Source organism: Arctopsyche grandis, chromosome 12, assembly GCF_051622035.1.
Source record: "Arctopsyche grandis isolate Sample6627 chromosome 12, ASM5162203v2, whole genome shotgun sequence".
Taxonomy (NCBI): domain Eukaryota; kingdom Metazoa; phylum Arthropoda; class Insecta; order Trichoptera; family Hydropsychidae; genus Arctopsyche; species Arctopsyche grandis.
The window spans coordinates 10,423,911-10,441,105 of record NC_135366.1 but is presented as its reverse complement, the minus strand read 5'-3'; the positions used below and the strand labels follow the sequence as shown (position 1 = coordinate 10,441,105).

Below are 17,195 nucleotides of genomic sequence, written 5' to 3'. Positions count from 1 at the left end.
TATGCTCATTGATCAGCAGCATGGCTTTCGTCCGGCCAGATCAGCTATTACAAACTTGTTATGTTTCTCTAATGACATAACCAGCACTTTGGATTGTAATAATCAAATGGATGTAATATATACTGATTTTGAGAAGGCGTTTGATAAAGTTGATCATAAAATTTTGGTTAGTAAATTAAGTTTTATTGGATTTACTTATAATCTTGTTGGTCTTTTTATTTCTTATTTACAGGATCGACGTCAATTCGTTAAGTTTGGGAGTTGCTTTTCTTATAAGTATGTTGCCACTTCTGGGATTCCCCAAGGATCCAATCTTGGCCCTTTATTATTCCTAATATTTATTAACGATATTCAATCTTCTATTCACCATTCTAAATTTTTATTATATGCGGATGACTTAAAAATCTATAAGAGAATAATTGATTTACCTGACGCTCTTTATTTGCAAGAGGATTTGAATTCTATTTATGAATGGGCTAATGTTAATAAACTTCCCTTCAATATCCTAAAGTGTCGGGTCATTTCTTACTCTCGTTCTCGTTCTCCTATTAAATATCCGTATAAATTTCATGATTCTCTTCTTCAGAGAGAATTATTTATATCTGATCTGGGAATAGTCTTCGAAAATAGTTGGAGTTTCAACATTCACATTGAGAATATCTGTGATAGGGCAACAAAAATCCTTGGATTCGTAATCCGTAATTCGTCCGAACTAGGGCTCACTGCCATTCGTCTCTTATATTGTACATTAGTTCGCAGTGTGCTCGAGTTTGGCTCCATTATATGGTCTCCCTATCAACTTCGTTACTCTCTAATGTTGGAACGAGTCCAAAGGAAATTCCTTAGATTTTTATATCTGAAGACATTTGGATTTTATCCATATCTGTTCCCTAGTGCCTTTGTCTTGGGATCTTTGGGTTTCAACTCCCTGGCAAAGAGAAGAGATTTATTTCTTGGGAAACATTTCGTAAAATTACTTAGAGGAGAGATTCACAATCCCACTATCCTGGAGAAACTAAAATTCTGGGCCCCGGAAAATCGTAGAGTTTTAAGAAAACATGATATATTTTTACCAATTAGGGCTAAATCAAACGTGCTCATGAACTCCCCCCTCTCGAGAGCTGTTCGACTCCTTAACTTACTGGCACATTACTTGGACCTATTCGATGCCAGTTATGTTGAGTTGGTGGAACACATCCTAAATAGCAGGATATAAATTTTTCAATCTTATTTCTTTGTTTTTATTTTGTGTACATATTTTTTACTTGATTTTTATTATTTTTTTATGATGTTTTTTTTTTATTTATGATTTTTATTATTTTCTTATGTTTTTTTTTTTATTTATGATTTTTATTATTTTTTTTATGATGTTTTTTTTGTAATTTTTATGATTTTTATTATTTGTATTAAAATCACATTGACGCTTTGGGGCAACCTGTCAAGTCTCTGTGGTATTGATTTTTTAAAATAAAATAAAATAAAATAAAATAAAATTAAATGTATTACATACGTAAGAATCAATTTAAGGCAACTTGTCATGGCACTATATACATTTATTTACTATACATACTGTCGCGTTCTAGGGGTTGTTTGTACATATTTTTAAAAAGTTGATTGAGATGATGACGACTCAGTCAATATCCCAATCAATTTTTATTATTTTAAAGTTCTGATATATGTAAGTTATAATAAAAGAGACTATTTTAGCACTGAATCTTTTATTCTTCACAAGTCTTTAACTATCACGTTAGTATATTCGAAAAACACTTTTTAAACTTATCTTAATACTGGAACGATGAACTTGAACGCGTAAAACTATTTATTAAGAGCTTTCGCATTCACTGTATTGACTATTAAGAACTTACGCTCGTGCTGATTAAATCGATGTATTAACTCGTTGAATCGGATATTATGTCTGACTCTCGTACTTCGGGTACGGTTTTTATAGTGAATCTAATGATGTCAATATTTATCTTAAAGCAATTATTTAATCTTATCGTTTTTACGTTTTTTTTTTTATTTTGTTAGCCAGCAGCATGCCTCGGTGATTGCGTTTATGTTAAGCACCGAGAGGTTGCCGGGTTCGATCCCATGTTAATATTTAATGCTGCTGGCCAGATTTGGATATTTGTGACTCCAAGTCACAAATAATATACGATTATTGTATTTATTCACAATTATTTCAAGGATAATACTTTCATACATATGCATATTTATTTATTTATTTCATAGAACATGAACACTCGCCTTTACAGATCGCTCCAAAATGACGAGTGCATTTAAACAGATACAATACAATCTATATACATAAGCATTGTATACAATGCGAATTCATACAAACATCCACAGTGACATCTATAGAGAAATTTTATAATCAAATTGGCAAACCTCAAGATGCTGAGTAACTTGAGATTAGCAAGAGAGATACGAAAGGAGATGCCGTTTCAATGATAATCAGAAAAATTAGAAAACTGATAAGAAACGATCGACCTGAAGTCACAAACCAAGGTCTGGCCAACCGCGGGACTCTAGTGGGACTCGAACCCGTGACCACTCTACTAGAAAGCATAATATACTAACCACTAGTCCACGCCGCTGGTTATATATCTACACATATACATATATAAAATTGAATATCTGTCTGTCTCGTGTAGGCTCTTAAACTACTCAATCGATTACGATGGAACTTTCAGAATTTGTTGTATGCATGTCCGGGAAGTTTACTGTTAAAAAAACGTGAAAAAACCTCTTAATAATAATATTCGTAATTACGATTTTACTAACGCGACAGTTTGAAGCGCCATTGTGTAGTCAAGGAAATGTGTTCGTTGGTAACCACGTTACCAGTTGGTTTATGACGACACGCCTTTGAAGAGACGTTAGTTGAGCTCCAACCATCACTTGAAACGGGAACGGGAACTGGAATTGCATGCGTTTTTGTGGCATTGCAACGCATGCCGGGTTCAGCTAAAAAAACAAAAACAAAAAAAAAAACAAAATGTAAACAAAAACAAATCATGAAGATAATGTACATATGTATATATGTATACATAGTTGGTGGGTAGGATTCAGCCGAATGGGTTAATTATTGATATTTGATACTTTTGACACTTTGACGTGGAGATTAAATATTTTGTGTGAATTGTTTCAGCTACGGAAGCCGGTGTCGACTGTGTCGATTCCGGGGGCGATGAAGGGGTGCCCCGGGGGTCGCGAGGGCGGAGGTGCCGGGGGTAATGAGGAAGCTGCCATAGCCTTAGTAGGCGTTCACGCCGAGTACCCACGCACCGCAGACGAGAGGGCCAAACCTACGCCTTTATCACGACACAAGCCTAACATCGGATACCGGCTAGGGCGCAGGAAGGCGCTCTTTGAAAAACGCAAACGCATCAGCGACTACGCCCTCGTCATGGGCATGTTCGGCATCGTCGTCATGGTCATCGAAAATGAGCTCTCGAGCGCTGGCGTTTACACCAAGGTAAGTCCCATTTCATACCATTTATACCTTAGAACCTGATTGATATTCATTGTACGTGTTTTTCGGTTGCCAAGCTACCAATTGCTTCCTTGATATTGTTCATTGTCAAACGAACTAAACCTCTTACTATAATAATAATAACAATATTCAGACACGGGTTAAACTATAATAGGAATTACATACATACATACATACGGGTCTACCTCACGGGCCGGAATGTGAAATTACCGAAAACGCAAATATCTACAAAATAAATATTCTAAAAAATAAATATTCTAAAAAATAAATATTAAATATTGTTACGTACGCCGCGGATTGAGCGAATTGCACTTAGACCAACGGATATCTGTTATCGGATTAACTAAATGCATGCACTTACTTCCAAAGATTATATCTGGACTCTAAGTGCATTTAGGCTAAACAATGACCGTTATTAGTTATTTCTCAGAATCGGTACGGGAAGACCCAATGTCTTGGAAATACATATCCGAATACGTGACTATACAACAGGTAAACAGATTAGGCGTCCTGAGAGATCTACCCTTTATAAGGCGGTACGTAGGCGATATAATGCATTCTGGACTGAGCGGTGACAGTGCGTGTAACTCCTTAATCATCAATAAATGCTGTGATACGACTGTTGGCCTTTTACTTGGATCCTCCACCCACCCCTACGCAACAATATCTTTGCCTTCCGATATTTGCGTTTTCGGTAATTTCACATTCCGGCCCGTCACTGAGACCGATACATACATGCGTTTCATAGAGATAGTACGTGTTTTGCGACTTTGTTCACAAAGTCGTGCCGTGAAGATATAATAATACATGAAGCAGCTTGAAACTATACCAAAGCTGTTTCTGACATTTAAAAGACTGGTGTAGTCGATAAATATAGATATAGTGATATGTATTCTCGAATATATTCGAATATCGAATAGTAGCTTTTAAATATTTATTTTTAATTTTAAGAAGTTCAAGATATTATTAAAATTTTAAGAGAATCATTATCCGGAATATCAAATAGAATTAAATGTGTTGTAGATTGAAAATAAAAAATAGGTTCTTATAAAAAGTATTCGAATATTCGGATTTGGGATCCCTAGACTAGCCGAAGCAAGAAATGCCTTCGGCAGCATGAAAAATGTTTAGTGTTGTCGAAGGTTGTCTATGGAATTGCGCTTAAGAGTCCTGCACTCCTATGTTTGGTCAGTTTTGCTGTACGGATGCGAAAGGTGGACGCTGTTAGTGGCATCTATGAACAGGATAGAGTCCTTTGAAATGTGGTGTTACCGGAGGATGCTAAAGATCTCGTGGATGGAGCATGTATGTAAGAAACGAAACAGTCCTCCAGCTTCTTCATAAAAAGAGAGAGCTTCTTGACACGGTGAAGCGCCGTAAGATGGAATACTTTGGCTACATTATTCGCGGCCCCAAATATCGCCTTCTACAAACAATCATAGAAGGGAAAATAGAAGGCAAACGGTGGCTTGGGAGAAAGAAGCTGTCTTGGCTCCGGAACATCAGATCATGGATGAGACTCGGTCTCGAAAAGTTATTTCGGCTTGCCCATGATAGGGAAGAATTCGCACGGGTCATAAACGATGTCTGCCGATGGTTGTCGCCTACGTCCGAATACGGATTTGGCAATAGAAGAAAAATAAGACTATTCAACCACATGTGTCTAAGTTATAAAATAGCATACATATATATGTAGTTATAAAATAGCATTTTTCTTTCCCGGTGATTTTGACTAGCGGGAAATTTTAGAAATTAGTACAGGTCGGTGTTTACATTAATGCTAACCTCCGAGATTTTCCCGGTTCATGACCTGGATTAACCTCGATTAAATAAATTCGGAAGTATTTCTGTTCGTTTGGAAGATTCTAGCTGCTGCTGTTTTTTTGTATGGTTTTTATTATAATAGCCAGCAGTATAGCTCGGTCGTTGCGTTAATGCTAACCATCGCAAGGTTCCCATGTTCAAGTTCTGGGTTGGCCTCGATTGAAATTAATTCTGCGCGCGCAAATTAATACGGTAGGAAAAGCCTGTTCCTCTTGTTCCTGTTGTATCCTGCTCGCGCAAATTAATTGAGAATGTACCGTTTACCATGCACCCTTTTTTTGATCATTCGACTTAAGATCTTTCGATTTTCGATCTTTGCCTTCCGATATTTGCGTTTTCGGCCGTTTCACATTCGGGCCCGTCACAGAGACCGATTGATGTACATATGAGTAATTCTTCAGAAATCTAATTTTGTTCTTTCATATAAAGATACTTCAACAAAAAAAGTGATTTCTTTGTAAACTTGTTGGATTTCCTTTTGTTCGATTGATGTGTGGGATTTTCGCATATTTTCTTTCATATAGCGCATTGATCAATTCTCACGAAGCTGCGGTTGATATCCCCTTGAATCATCTTCAATATTTTCATTGATTTGCTTGAGAGTTTATACACAAGACCTTGAACTACGCAGTGAAAAGAATAACTCTCCTAATAAATTTCCGGAAGTATCAAAACTAGTTCGGCGTGTGCGGCAAACACGTGTGTCTTAAGTTCGAGAGTTCGAGATGAATTCCACCGTTGTAAAAGAAAAGCCAGGCTGAATTATCCTGTTCCACGAATTCGAATATACATACTTGTATATAAAGGTGCTTTTGCGTGTAATTTAACCCACTTCCGCCTTTAATTAGATGGAAGAGCACAATTTCGCTACTTTCGCTTCTCTGTTTTGTTTCTCGTACCGGACCACTTTTCCAATTTGCGAAATGGACGCGATAAATTTCGGTTTGAGCTCGCATAACATATTCGATTATTATACGCCGGATACGAACACGCGCAGAAAATAAACGGAAATACACGACTGGTAATATAAGTAATGATATTGTATAGTTCCGTGTGATATTTTACATATGTACATACATATGTATGTATGTTGGCGGGCAAAAGTTTTGCGCAAGCGTTTGCAGATTGAGTCATACATCAACAGCTCGAAGAGAGTTCGAATGATCGACAGACGTCTTTCCCTTTCCCCACTCCATTATTATATCCTTTTTATTGCCGCCGTTATCCTGGGAAATTTTTCACATCGAATGTGGTTTCGGCCAATTTTTCACTGGGAAAATCGTGTGAATTATTGGCGTAGCATTAAAAGCGCACGTGTGTGATGCGCACGAGGGTCGTTCTATGAGTTATGCCCGTCGTTATTATGGCGGCCTTAATTAATTATTACTGTATGTAATGACGACACGCGCTCATCAACTTTGTTGAATAATTATACCGTGTCTCTACTTTCATTTGTTACGATTTTTTTTGTTTTGTTTGTGCCGTGAAATATTTAGTAAGCACAACCCTAATCGGACATGCGATAGTATTTATCTCTGTTCACTATTTTGATCGACCTTGTAAACACCCATCGCATAATTTTAACATTGTGTAATCATTTGAAAGATGTTATTCTGATGATGAACACTCGCGGACGATGCTAGATAATGGGAAAGTATATGTTGACGAAAAATCATCTTGAGTTAGGATAATTATTTCTTTGTAAAATTATTGAAAGGTTATGATTTTTAATGATGCTATTTTTATTTTACATAGATATATATTAGGAAGGCCTAACAGGTAAACCCCAATACGCCTTCTTAGACAATTAATTACAAACATTGCAGCATTTTTACTACATAAATTGCTGTATTTCGAGAAGCTGAAGAACACAAGTATATGGATGTAGACTTGTACATATATTTTTATATATTGTACATAAATCAAATTCAGATATTTTTGACAGCGGGTAGGATGATTTTTACCAATTTGAGGAACCGTTTCAAAAATGAAATCAGATAAATTGGCAAACTCTGATAAGAAACGATCGACTTGGAGTCACAAATATTTTAGTCTGACCAGCAATATTAAAGATTAGCAAGGGATCGAACCCGGTAACCTCTCGGTGCTAAACATAGATGCAACCACCGAGCCATGCTGCTAATATGTTTGTATTACGGGATTACAGATTAATAATAAATAACAAACTTATTAACACGATATCTATGGTCAACATTTTACGTTAAAGGCCAATTATTATCAACAAATTAATAGCAATATCCACAAATTGTGATATGCTGTAAACTCAAATTTTGCGATAAATAGGACAAGATTGCCAATTGTAACCAGCAGAATAGATCAATAGCTATCACGTAATAATTTCAATTTATTTTGTGGATACGGTTTATATCCCGTATGCTGCTGGCCAGATCTTCGATATGTGACTCCTCGTTTCCTATCAGAGTTTACCAATTTATGTGATTTTATTGAAACGGCTCCACCAAATTTGCAACCTTTATCTAACTCTTTCGCAACAATTAGAGCTATTCAGCAACTCTCGATTTTCGCTGATTAGAAAATGCTGCAAAAATTTATCCATAGATGACTCTGTGGCTAATTAATTATTTCACCACAGATGTTAATTGTTTGACCATATATATCGTGTTTAATAATTGGGTATATCTATACCTGATTAAATAATGAATAAATAATTATTGATCTCTTTAGCACGGTTATTGCGTTTGAGCAATGTGTTAGACGAGTGTGCATGATTGATTGAATAAAAAAATGTTAACCGTTTCCAATGAAATCAGATATATTGGCAAGCTCTGAAAGGAAACAATCGACCTTGGAGTCACATATCTAAGGTCTGGCCAACAACAAAGCCAAAGATAGAACCCGTGACCACACAATCAAAAACATTACATATTTACAGTGATCTACATATGTTTCTGGTTATTTTTTTCTGTATACAATATACAGTATACTTTGACTGTATACAATATGATTCGATTTAATATTTCAAATATGATTCGATTTAATATTTCAGTATTTAATGATTCAATCTAAAGCCCAATTTTTTAAATATCAATTGTATGTATGCATGTATGTATGTTATACAATATTGTAACGTGGACGTATGGAGGAGTTGCCATAGAAATGGTAGATGTAGTTAAATTTTGATCCGTTGACCAGTCAGCTCCGAGTGAAGCACGGAACAAATCCTCCGAATACTATACACAGCGTGTATATGCAACACAAAGAAACAATTAGTCGATGGTTCCCAGGGCATTTTAGTCGCGAACAGACAATCTGTGCTGGTAAACCAGTTGACGAACACCGATCGCCTAATATCCACGTTGCAATATAATAAACGCATCTTCTATATTTACTGTTTCGGATATTACCGTTGGTGTTTTGAATTTGTGGTATGGAAGTTGTCAAACGTTCACAATTTCTGTCATAAGCCTTTTTTTCCTCAAAGGGTATATTTATCTTAAATAGAAAACCTAAATTTATTCTTTGAAAAGTTTTCTGAAAACTCTCTTTTATTTAAAAAGTTTTAACTTGAAGCGCATTTTGAGCGTCCGCGTTTGAAAAAAATTTGGGCATTATTTTCTACTTTGTGCGATTAATTCGCAAATGAAATGTTTCACGGTTGCTAAATTTGAAATAATAATAGGATTCCGTCTTGTATAGAGGAATTAACTTGAAAGTAAGAAACAAGCATGAGCAGATTGAGATGCTTAGATTTTTACGAGCCGAATTTAAATGCCAATAAAACACGTGTTGGCCGCACTACAATATGTATGTACATTATCCAGTATATTTTCACGGTAGTTTAATTCGTTTTAATGCATCCGAATACTTAAAAGAATGCTATTGAAAAAACTTCTATGGCTCCGTAATGGGTGCGACGCTTTTCCGGACAATTAACTCTTTCTGTGTCGACTTTGGCGCACTTTATTTTACAGTCTATGTAAAGGAAAATTCTCCTCGTAAAGGCCGCAAACGTATCACGACCTCACTGGAATTCAGCCAAAGTGCTTTTTTGATTCGTCTTCTTTTTCTTTGGCACAATAGATCAACCGAAATTCGGCACGTGTGGCAAAGCTGGCAGAATCACTATGAACGGTGAAATTTCATGGAGAAAGTTTCATCGGAAAAACACGAATAACATTTCAATAAATTCACCTGGAGCGAACGATGGTGACGTCTAAAAATTATATCTCTGAATTGTTCAGTCGGCCTTGAAACGTATTTATTCCATGTAAAGGTTATAAGTTAGAAATGTCTGAAATATTCCCCAATGAATATTTAACGAAGAGTGGTTGTAATTTCATTGAAAACTTGGTACAGGAAATCAACTTCATATCTTGTACCTTTTCTTTTCATTCAAGTTGAAAGTAATTTGACGCTCAAAAACATTTTTCCATTGATCATTCTTAGATCAAGCCCTCACTTTTATGGCGTAATATATGATGTTATCAAAATTTCAATAACACATCAACCTTCAACCAATAATCAATACGAAAGATTGAAGCTACGATAAGGCAAAACATCCTCCGAAAATAAAAGCCTAAAAATTTCATCGCATACACAGTATAAACATAATATGTATGTATGCATGACCTTTAACGCGAATCGCATTCACCGGAAATTAATTCAAAAAGCGTATTCTACTACCGAATATTCGAGTATTCTCACATAATTGCGTAATTAAAACAGCTTTTGTGCAAACTTTTTAAATAAATTAATATGGATTCGGCAACTTTCCTCGTTTTGCCAGGGCTCAAGTTTTAATCGATTAATCGTCCATTCGTAAAAACGAAGTTTTAGCCCCATCTTGCAGATAAGAACTTAACGACCGTTTCCCATCCCTACATAAAAAAAATAGATTGTATCCTGATATATCATCCCAAAGTCAGAAACCAGCCTCTGGACCACTGAGAGCCTTGTCACAGATACTGAAATGACTGTGACCTGGTTTTTTCATCGAACTCGTTTTTGGTACTCACTATGTACGTAATTCGGTGATGCGCGCTCGAACTTAAAGGCGATAATGAGGCCCCACAACGGGCCACTTTAACTGACAAAAGGGCCGTTTCAACAATTAAACAGCGAAGGGTTCTAACCTTAATCTGTCTATTGTGCGATACAAACTTGCCACTTTGACCACCATCCATCTCAGGGTTACAATGTTGAAATCACCCCCGCAAACCCCATAAAAGGTGCTATTGCTGCTACCGACAACGGCCACTAATGATCACACTTTGAAACAATGCCGCAAAAGAACAGTTTTTGCAACTTAATCAAATATTATAAAGTCCCTGCAAAGCTGCTTTTATTCGAGTACATAATTTACATTGTGTTTTATGCGGCATTAAAATATAAAGCATCATAAAATAATGTATTAATATTTAAATAGAAAGTTCATTATAAAATCTTGACAAATTATGATTGATGCTATGCTATTCATTTTAAATTTAACTTTGTGTATACAATTTTTCTTGCTCGCACCTCGTGTTTAATCTCTCCTGAAACTAAGCTTTCAGCACTATATTTAAGAGCAAAAAATAAATTGATATCCTTTGTTCTTTGCGATTCATCATCCTGGGCATTCATAATGTAATTAAATTATACATCGCATAGTATACATACATAGTTTTACGTCATTGTCTTTTTTTCATTGTATTAATTTAACCTCTTTGAAGTTATAATGCAATCATTAAATAAGCAAGCAAAAGCATTATAATCCCTTTAAATATAGCATAACTCAGTTAAGCTCCACTTTTACTAATGCAGGTCTAAATTATACTATAGGAGTTGTAATTAGCTCCTCTCTATACACATATTACATGTTTAGTAGGTCAACAGTTTACTGGTTTTTGTTTAAAAGCAGCTCTAAAAGGATCTTCCGGGAATTGATTTAAAACATCAATTCCTGCGTTTATATGTATATCAGCTAAAATTATTGAAATTTTAATGGACAGTGGGTCGCCAAAGACGAGGTACAAATTAGCAACGTGTGACCGCAGGCGTATGAACACTATACGGTACTAATCCCAAGTTTAAACAGATACGAGCGGTCTAGTCCCGGCTTGCGGTCCAAACAATAAGGTACAAAGGACTAGCTGGTCTCCTACAGACCTAGGTTTCCAGTACCTATGTGTTCTCATTATAGGGGGAGGGGGTTGAGGTGTTCCTCGCAGTGCCGGGTGTGGATTACGACCCGCCGCGAACAAGATAATAATATATTCATAGAACGAGTTGTTAGCAGTAGGGCGGCTTCTGCTCCCGGCTGTTTTCGTGTTCCCGAAAATATTTCAGACGACAGTGGTATCTCTTCGTTAAAAGTATGCGTGTGTAAATTTTTCAGGCGACCCTCGGACGCTGTGGGATGTCCCCGTGTGACAGTTTCAGGCTCGGGCAATAACGCAATGACGTTTATACGGATGGGTTTATTGAGGAAATAAAGCCATTCGGTTGGAATATTTAAAAATGTGGGAATATCTTATGCAAGATGTATTTATACCTATGTGATATGAATTGTTATATTTTTGCAGTTTGTCCGTAACGATTGCGAAGAACCTTTTTACTAATTACTACTAACCTCTTCTAAGTTCAGAATCGATTTTGTCGTATGACGAAGTTTTGGGTTATTATCCGATCGTTGTCAAACTTTGCCATTTTGCTCGGTTTGGTCATCAATATAAGTGGAAATGACGTCCGCCATTACCATGGTGAGAAATAATCGTAATAGACACGTTTGAAAATACTGCATCTTCCTTCACGGTGACGTCTATCGTTGACGGTGACGTCTATCGTCCACACTGTCCCATTTGTCCACACTGTTCTGATCGTTTTTTCCCTTTTCGCCCCTCTCTCGCTATGGCAGATTGAGCACTTTGCCTTACTAATGATCAAAATTTACGGAGAGAATTGGTTTATTTCTTAATTAGTTTTTTTATATATTGTCTTAATTTTATAAACAAAATATAGAAGAGGTTAGTTTTTGAAAAACATTTTTTTTATATGTTTTTTTTTATTCATATCCAATGAAGTATGTAGCAAAAGAAATATATACATATACATATTTATTTATTTACATATATACCAGGAAGGCCTTACAGGTAAATCCCAATGCGCCTTCCTGGCCAATTATAAATACAAATACAGCATTTTTATTACAAGTCGTTGAATTGCGAGACACTGAAAAACTCGCAAATTAACGAGACATCTATGAATTGTACATAAATTTTATTGTACATCAATCAAACTTCAAAAATAGTGGTGACATAGTAGGTAGGAAGGATTTTTAGCCAATTTTTTTTTTCCGGGAACCGTTTCAACAATGAAATCAGAGAAAATTGGCAAACTCTGATAGGAAACGATCAACCTAGAGTCACAAATCCAGGTCTGACCAACAGCATACTCTGAAAAACTCATTTTCATTCAGGGATTGAACCCGGCACCTTCTTGACGCTAAGCAGAAGCTTAACGACCGAGCTATGCTGCTGTTACTAATACATACATATTTATGTATATATACATATGTTTTAGTAACAGTGCAATAGTACTGACATAAAATATTTAACTTATTTACCAGTACCTTATTAATTTAATATATATTAAACGGCTTACATTAATAAATTGAATTGGGAAATGCAGTTTCATTGAATTCAAAGTCGATCCTCCGGAATTTCCATACCAGCAGTAGTAGACAGTTCAAATTTAATAGCGTTGACGACATTACGCTGGTGCAGCTTTCGTAATCCCGCTGAAGTTGGTATTCGAATTTCAAATGACATTTTGATAGGAAGATTCAGGGGGCAGCGTAACTCAGAAACTCTGCGCTGAGCTGAATAATCCCACGTGTGAGGATTACGTGGTCCAAATTGGATGCAACGACGGGTGACATCACGGGTTTACTCAATAACTAATTGGATTCCTCTCCACGTAGTCCAAAATAGCGATTTTTCAAAACAAATGTCGCTCGATTTACACCGAGTGCCACAGGTGGTCAACAAAGACGAGTTGCATCGTAAAATATGTGCGTAAAATACCTACATACATACATATGTATGTATATATCTGGAAAAATATTTATTATTTGCTCGTACTTCGTGCGTTTTGTTCTCGCAACGCACGCACGACCGCTACCTTCTCCTTGGGTTATGGGTAGTAAATTTTGAGCTTACTCCCGATGGATGTCTTCTTGAGAAGTAATACTTCCTAAAACTGGAAGCACGTCCCTGCGAGACGACGAATAAGGATGAAATACTGTCGTGGGATGAGTGTTGCATATAAGTCAACTATGTTGATATATGTGCTATATATATGTACATGTAGTTTTATATACAATTTTTTATTTATATTTCACCATGATGCCATTACGAGTTGCCCCTGAGCAACACCTATGGTATTAAACTTGTACATATGTATATACTTGTGCAGCCAGCAGTATGGCTGGGTGGTAGCGTTTATGTTTAGCAGCGAGAGGCTACCGGGTTCGATCCCGTGCTAATATTTAATGCTGCTGATCACACTTGGATATTTGTGACTCCAAGTCACAAGTCGATCGTTTCCTATCAAAGTTTGTCAATTTATCTAATTTCATTGTTGAAACGGTTCTATCAACTCGGCAAAAACCATCCTACCCGCTATGTCACAAATATCTGAATTTGATTTATATACAATATGTAAAAAAAAATATGTTAGAGTGTAAATCCATAGATGTCTTCATGAATTAATTTATTTATTTATTTATTCATTAATTTCTTGTTCTTCAGCCTTTCGAAATACAACGATTTATGAAATAAAATATGCTGCAATGTTTGTAATTAATTGGCTAAAAAGGGCGTATTGGGGCTTACCTATTAGAACTGAATGGTATATATGTATATATGTATGTAAAAATAAATGAAACAATATGTATGTATGTACATATATAAATTTGAAATCATATTCAAATAGTAGGTAGAATAGTTATTACCAATTCGATGAAGCAACATTTCAACAATGAAATCATATAATATAAATCACAAGTCTGACAAGCTATACATACCCAAGTCTGACCAGCAGCACTGCAGAAATACTCCGAATAAATTCTTTTCAATCGAGGTCAACCCGGGAACCTCTCGGTGGTTAGCATTAATGAAACTAGCTGGATTCAAGTTATTGTCTTTCATTTCTTAGTATCTACTATAATTTAATTCTATAGATGCCCAACATTATTACATAATTTTTTGACGCATTTTAACTTATTGTTTTTCTTATATAAAGAAATGACCGTCAGTTTTCCTTAATTTTTTCAATGAATTTTTAAAGCCCACTTTTTTTGTTCCATTTCTCCATTACTCTAGACATGTTTTCCTCGACCGCCTTTACAAAAAACTTTTATTGTTGTTTCGAAATTCAAGAAACGTCCAATTATTTATATTGTTTATTTGGTTGAGTTGTTTGATGAAAGATGAAGTCTTAGAAAGTACCCGAATGAAAAGTTTTCCATCGCATTCAAATAGAGAGAGTTGAGCGCATAAAATTTACGTAAACAGTAACAGAAATATGCAAATTTATAAAGAAAATGCTTGCTAAAATCATAAAAAATTACACGCACGTGTAAAACTTTTCAGAATTTATGTTTTGATTCCCACTTATTTTGGTAGCATTACGCAGATTTGCTAAACATGTTTTACCTAGTCGTTGCTAAAAGGATGGGTTCAAATTTATGGCTGGCGATAAAACTTTGTCGACGTGTCGTGCATTTTAAAATATAAAACAGCTTCGACAACTAGAATTTCATTAAATTCGATTGCACAACTTTAGCGTAATTGGTTAGTATTGCTAGACTAAAAATTTCCTTGCATATTCATTAGGCAAGTTCATTACGCGAGATTGAACAAATCCTACTGATAAACACACTAATATAAAATAATGAAACATAATACATAGCTTTCATCTACGCTAATATATAAAAAGAAAATATTATTTTTGTTATAATTTAATGAGATCGTTTTTGCCATACGGAGCTTCTCTATTTTCAGTCCCTTGGGTATGTAATTTTATATATTTTTATAATTATACGAAAAAGTCCTTCTAGCTACTGCCAGGCTATGTATTATATTACATGTGAGTCTTCACTTCTATTATCAGTAAGTTTCAGCTCGTTACCTTAACATTTTTCAAACAGATCGTTTTATACGATCTCAATTTTTCCTCGACTGCGAAACGCGACAAAAGAACGCGCTCTGGCTACAATTTCACATTATTTTAGAGCAAGATTAAGTAGGTCGCGTACTTTAAAACATATCACATATATTTCGTTATATTATATTATACCGCTCTCGATTATATGACCCCCGTGGGGAGACCTTGTGCAGAAAATTGCAGAGCTTTTCAAAACGAGATATGTATGTTTCCGGGAGGGACAAAGCTCGTTTAGACAGACCTGACGCCATTGTCGGGGAGAGCTAAAATGTGACACGTCTCAAGTACACATCTTCAAAGAAGATGATGTTTTACAAATTACTTAATAACACACCCTTTACGCGGTAATACTCTAGCTGTTCGTCCGTTCATTTTTCATAATGAAAATACTGTATTCGCTGTCCACACACGTGTATTATATATTATTAACAAAGCATGTATCCTGTCCCTAATTTGATGAGCGTGTCCAACGCTATCTAAGCCGACTTTTCAATGTCGTAATGCGGGTTTGAACGGGGCGAAATATCGCTTCCGGTTCGCGACCGGATTTACGCAACCCGGACCCCAAAAAGGGTTAATTGGGGACCCTTCAAATCTTTTCAACAGTTCGAAGGATGTGGAAGATAAACGTGGTGCGGAAATTAAGGTGAAACCCCGTACCAAAACCCCCTTAAACCCTTTAAGCTAGGCAAATATCCGCCCAAATTATTCAAAACATTTTGATAAATTAGTCGAATTTTTGTATCGACAGCAAGCTTATTGAGGAATTTAAAGGATGCTTACAATTTATCGATTTTATTGAAAAAAAAAAGCTGTTAGCATAAAATTCGTACATCTGAGCGGTACTCAATAATAGCTGTAATTTTAACACTTTAATATTATATAATCATCATTAACCGAGTTTTGCCATTAGATGTAATGCCTTTATCATAACGTTTTGTGGAACCCTTCAATTTTGTCCTTTCACGCTTCCGTCGTTTTCTGTTAAACCCATTCCATATCTTAAAAACGTTTTCCGTTCAGTTCTCTTAACAATCGAGGGAAGGAAATACAGCCAGATCAGTTCAATAGTAAGGATGGGAAAAAACGGTCATTCCAGTTTTTTTTTTTCATAAACATTGAACATTTTGTGGTTTCTAATTACGAGTGCAAGAACCAATCTCCTGTCTGCTTAATTTCTGAACTTTTCTTTGCATAAAATAAATTCTAAACTTTGAGGAAATACTCTTGTTGGACTTTTTATCCAGAATTTACCATTTGCAACTGAATAATTACATATGTACATCACATTGGGTTTGATTTTTCGCGCTTTTTTGGATCAAACGATACTAATGTATAGATTGTGACTCTTCACTATTTTTATTTTCATTTTTTTTTATTTATATTTACCATGACGGGCTTTGTCCCGAAGCGACACCTATAGCCAAATTTGTCCTTTATATAAATTTATAACATTATTATTATAAGTTTTTAAATTATATTCTTTTAAATTTTGAAATTATAATAATGGTGAAAAATGAGGGTAGGTTGCTAATCAATGGAATCAAATAAATTGGCATACTCTGATAGGAAACAATCGACCTGGAGTCACATATATCCAAGGTCTGGCCAGCAACACCAGGCCAGGGATTTAACCCATGACCCCCTCAGTTGATAGCTTTATACGTTAACCACTGGGTTATGTTAC

General features: G+C 35.6%; 1 protein-coding gene across 1 annotated transcript in view; it reads left to right on the top strand.

Annotated features, from left to right (window-relative positions):
• Positions 1-17,195, top strand: part of SK (small conductance calcium-activated potassium channel) — a 216,065-nt gene that overhangs the window by 132,698 nt on the left and 66,172 nt on the right. Inside the window, 1 exon segment of the mRNA XM_077443312.1 lies at positions 3,152-3,478. Coding sequence (XP_077299438.1) covers positions 3,152-3,478 — 327 coding nt within the window.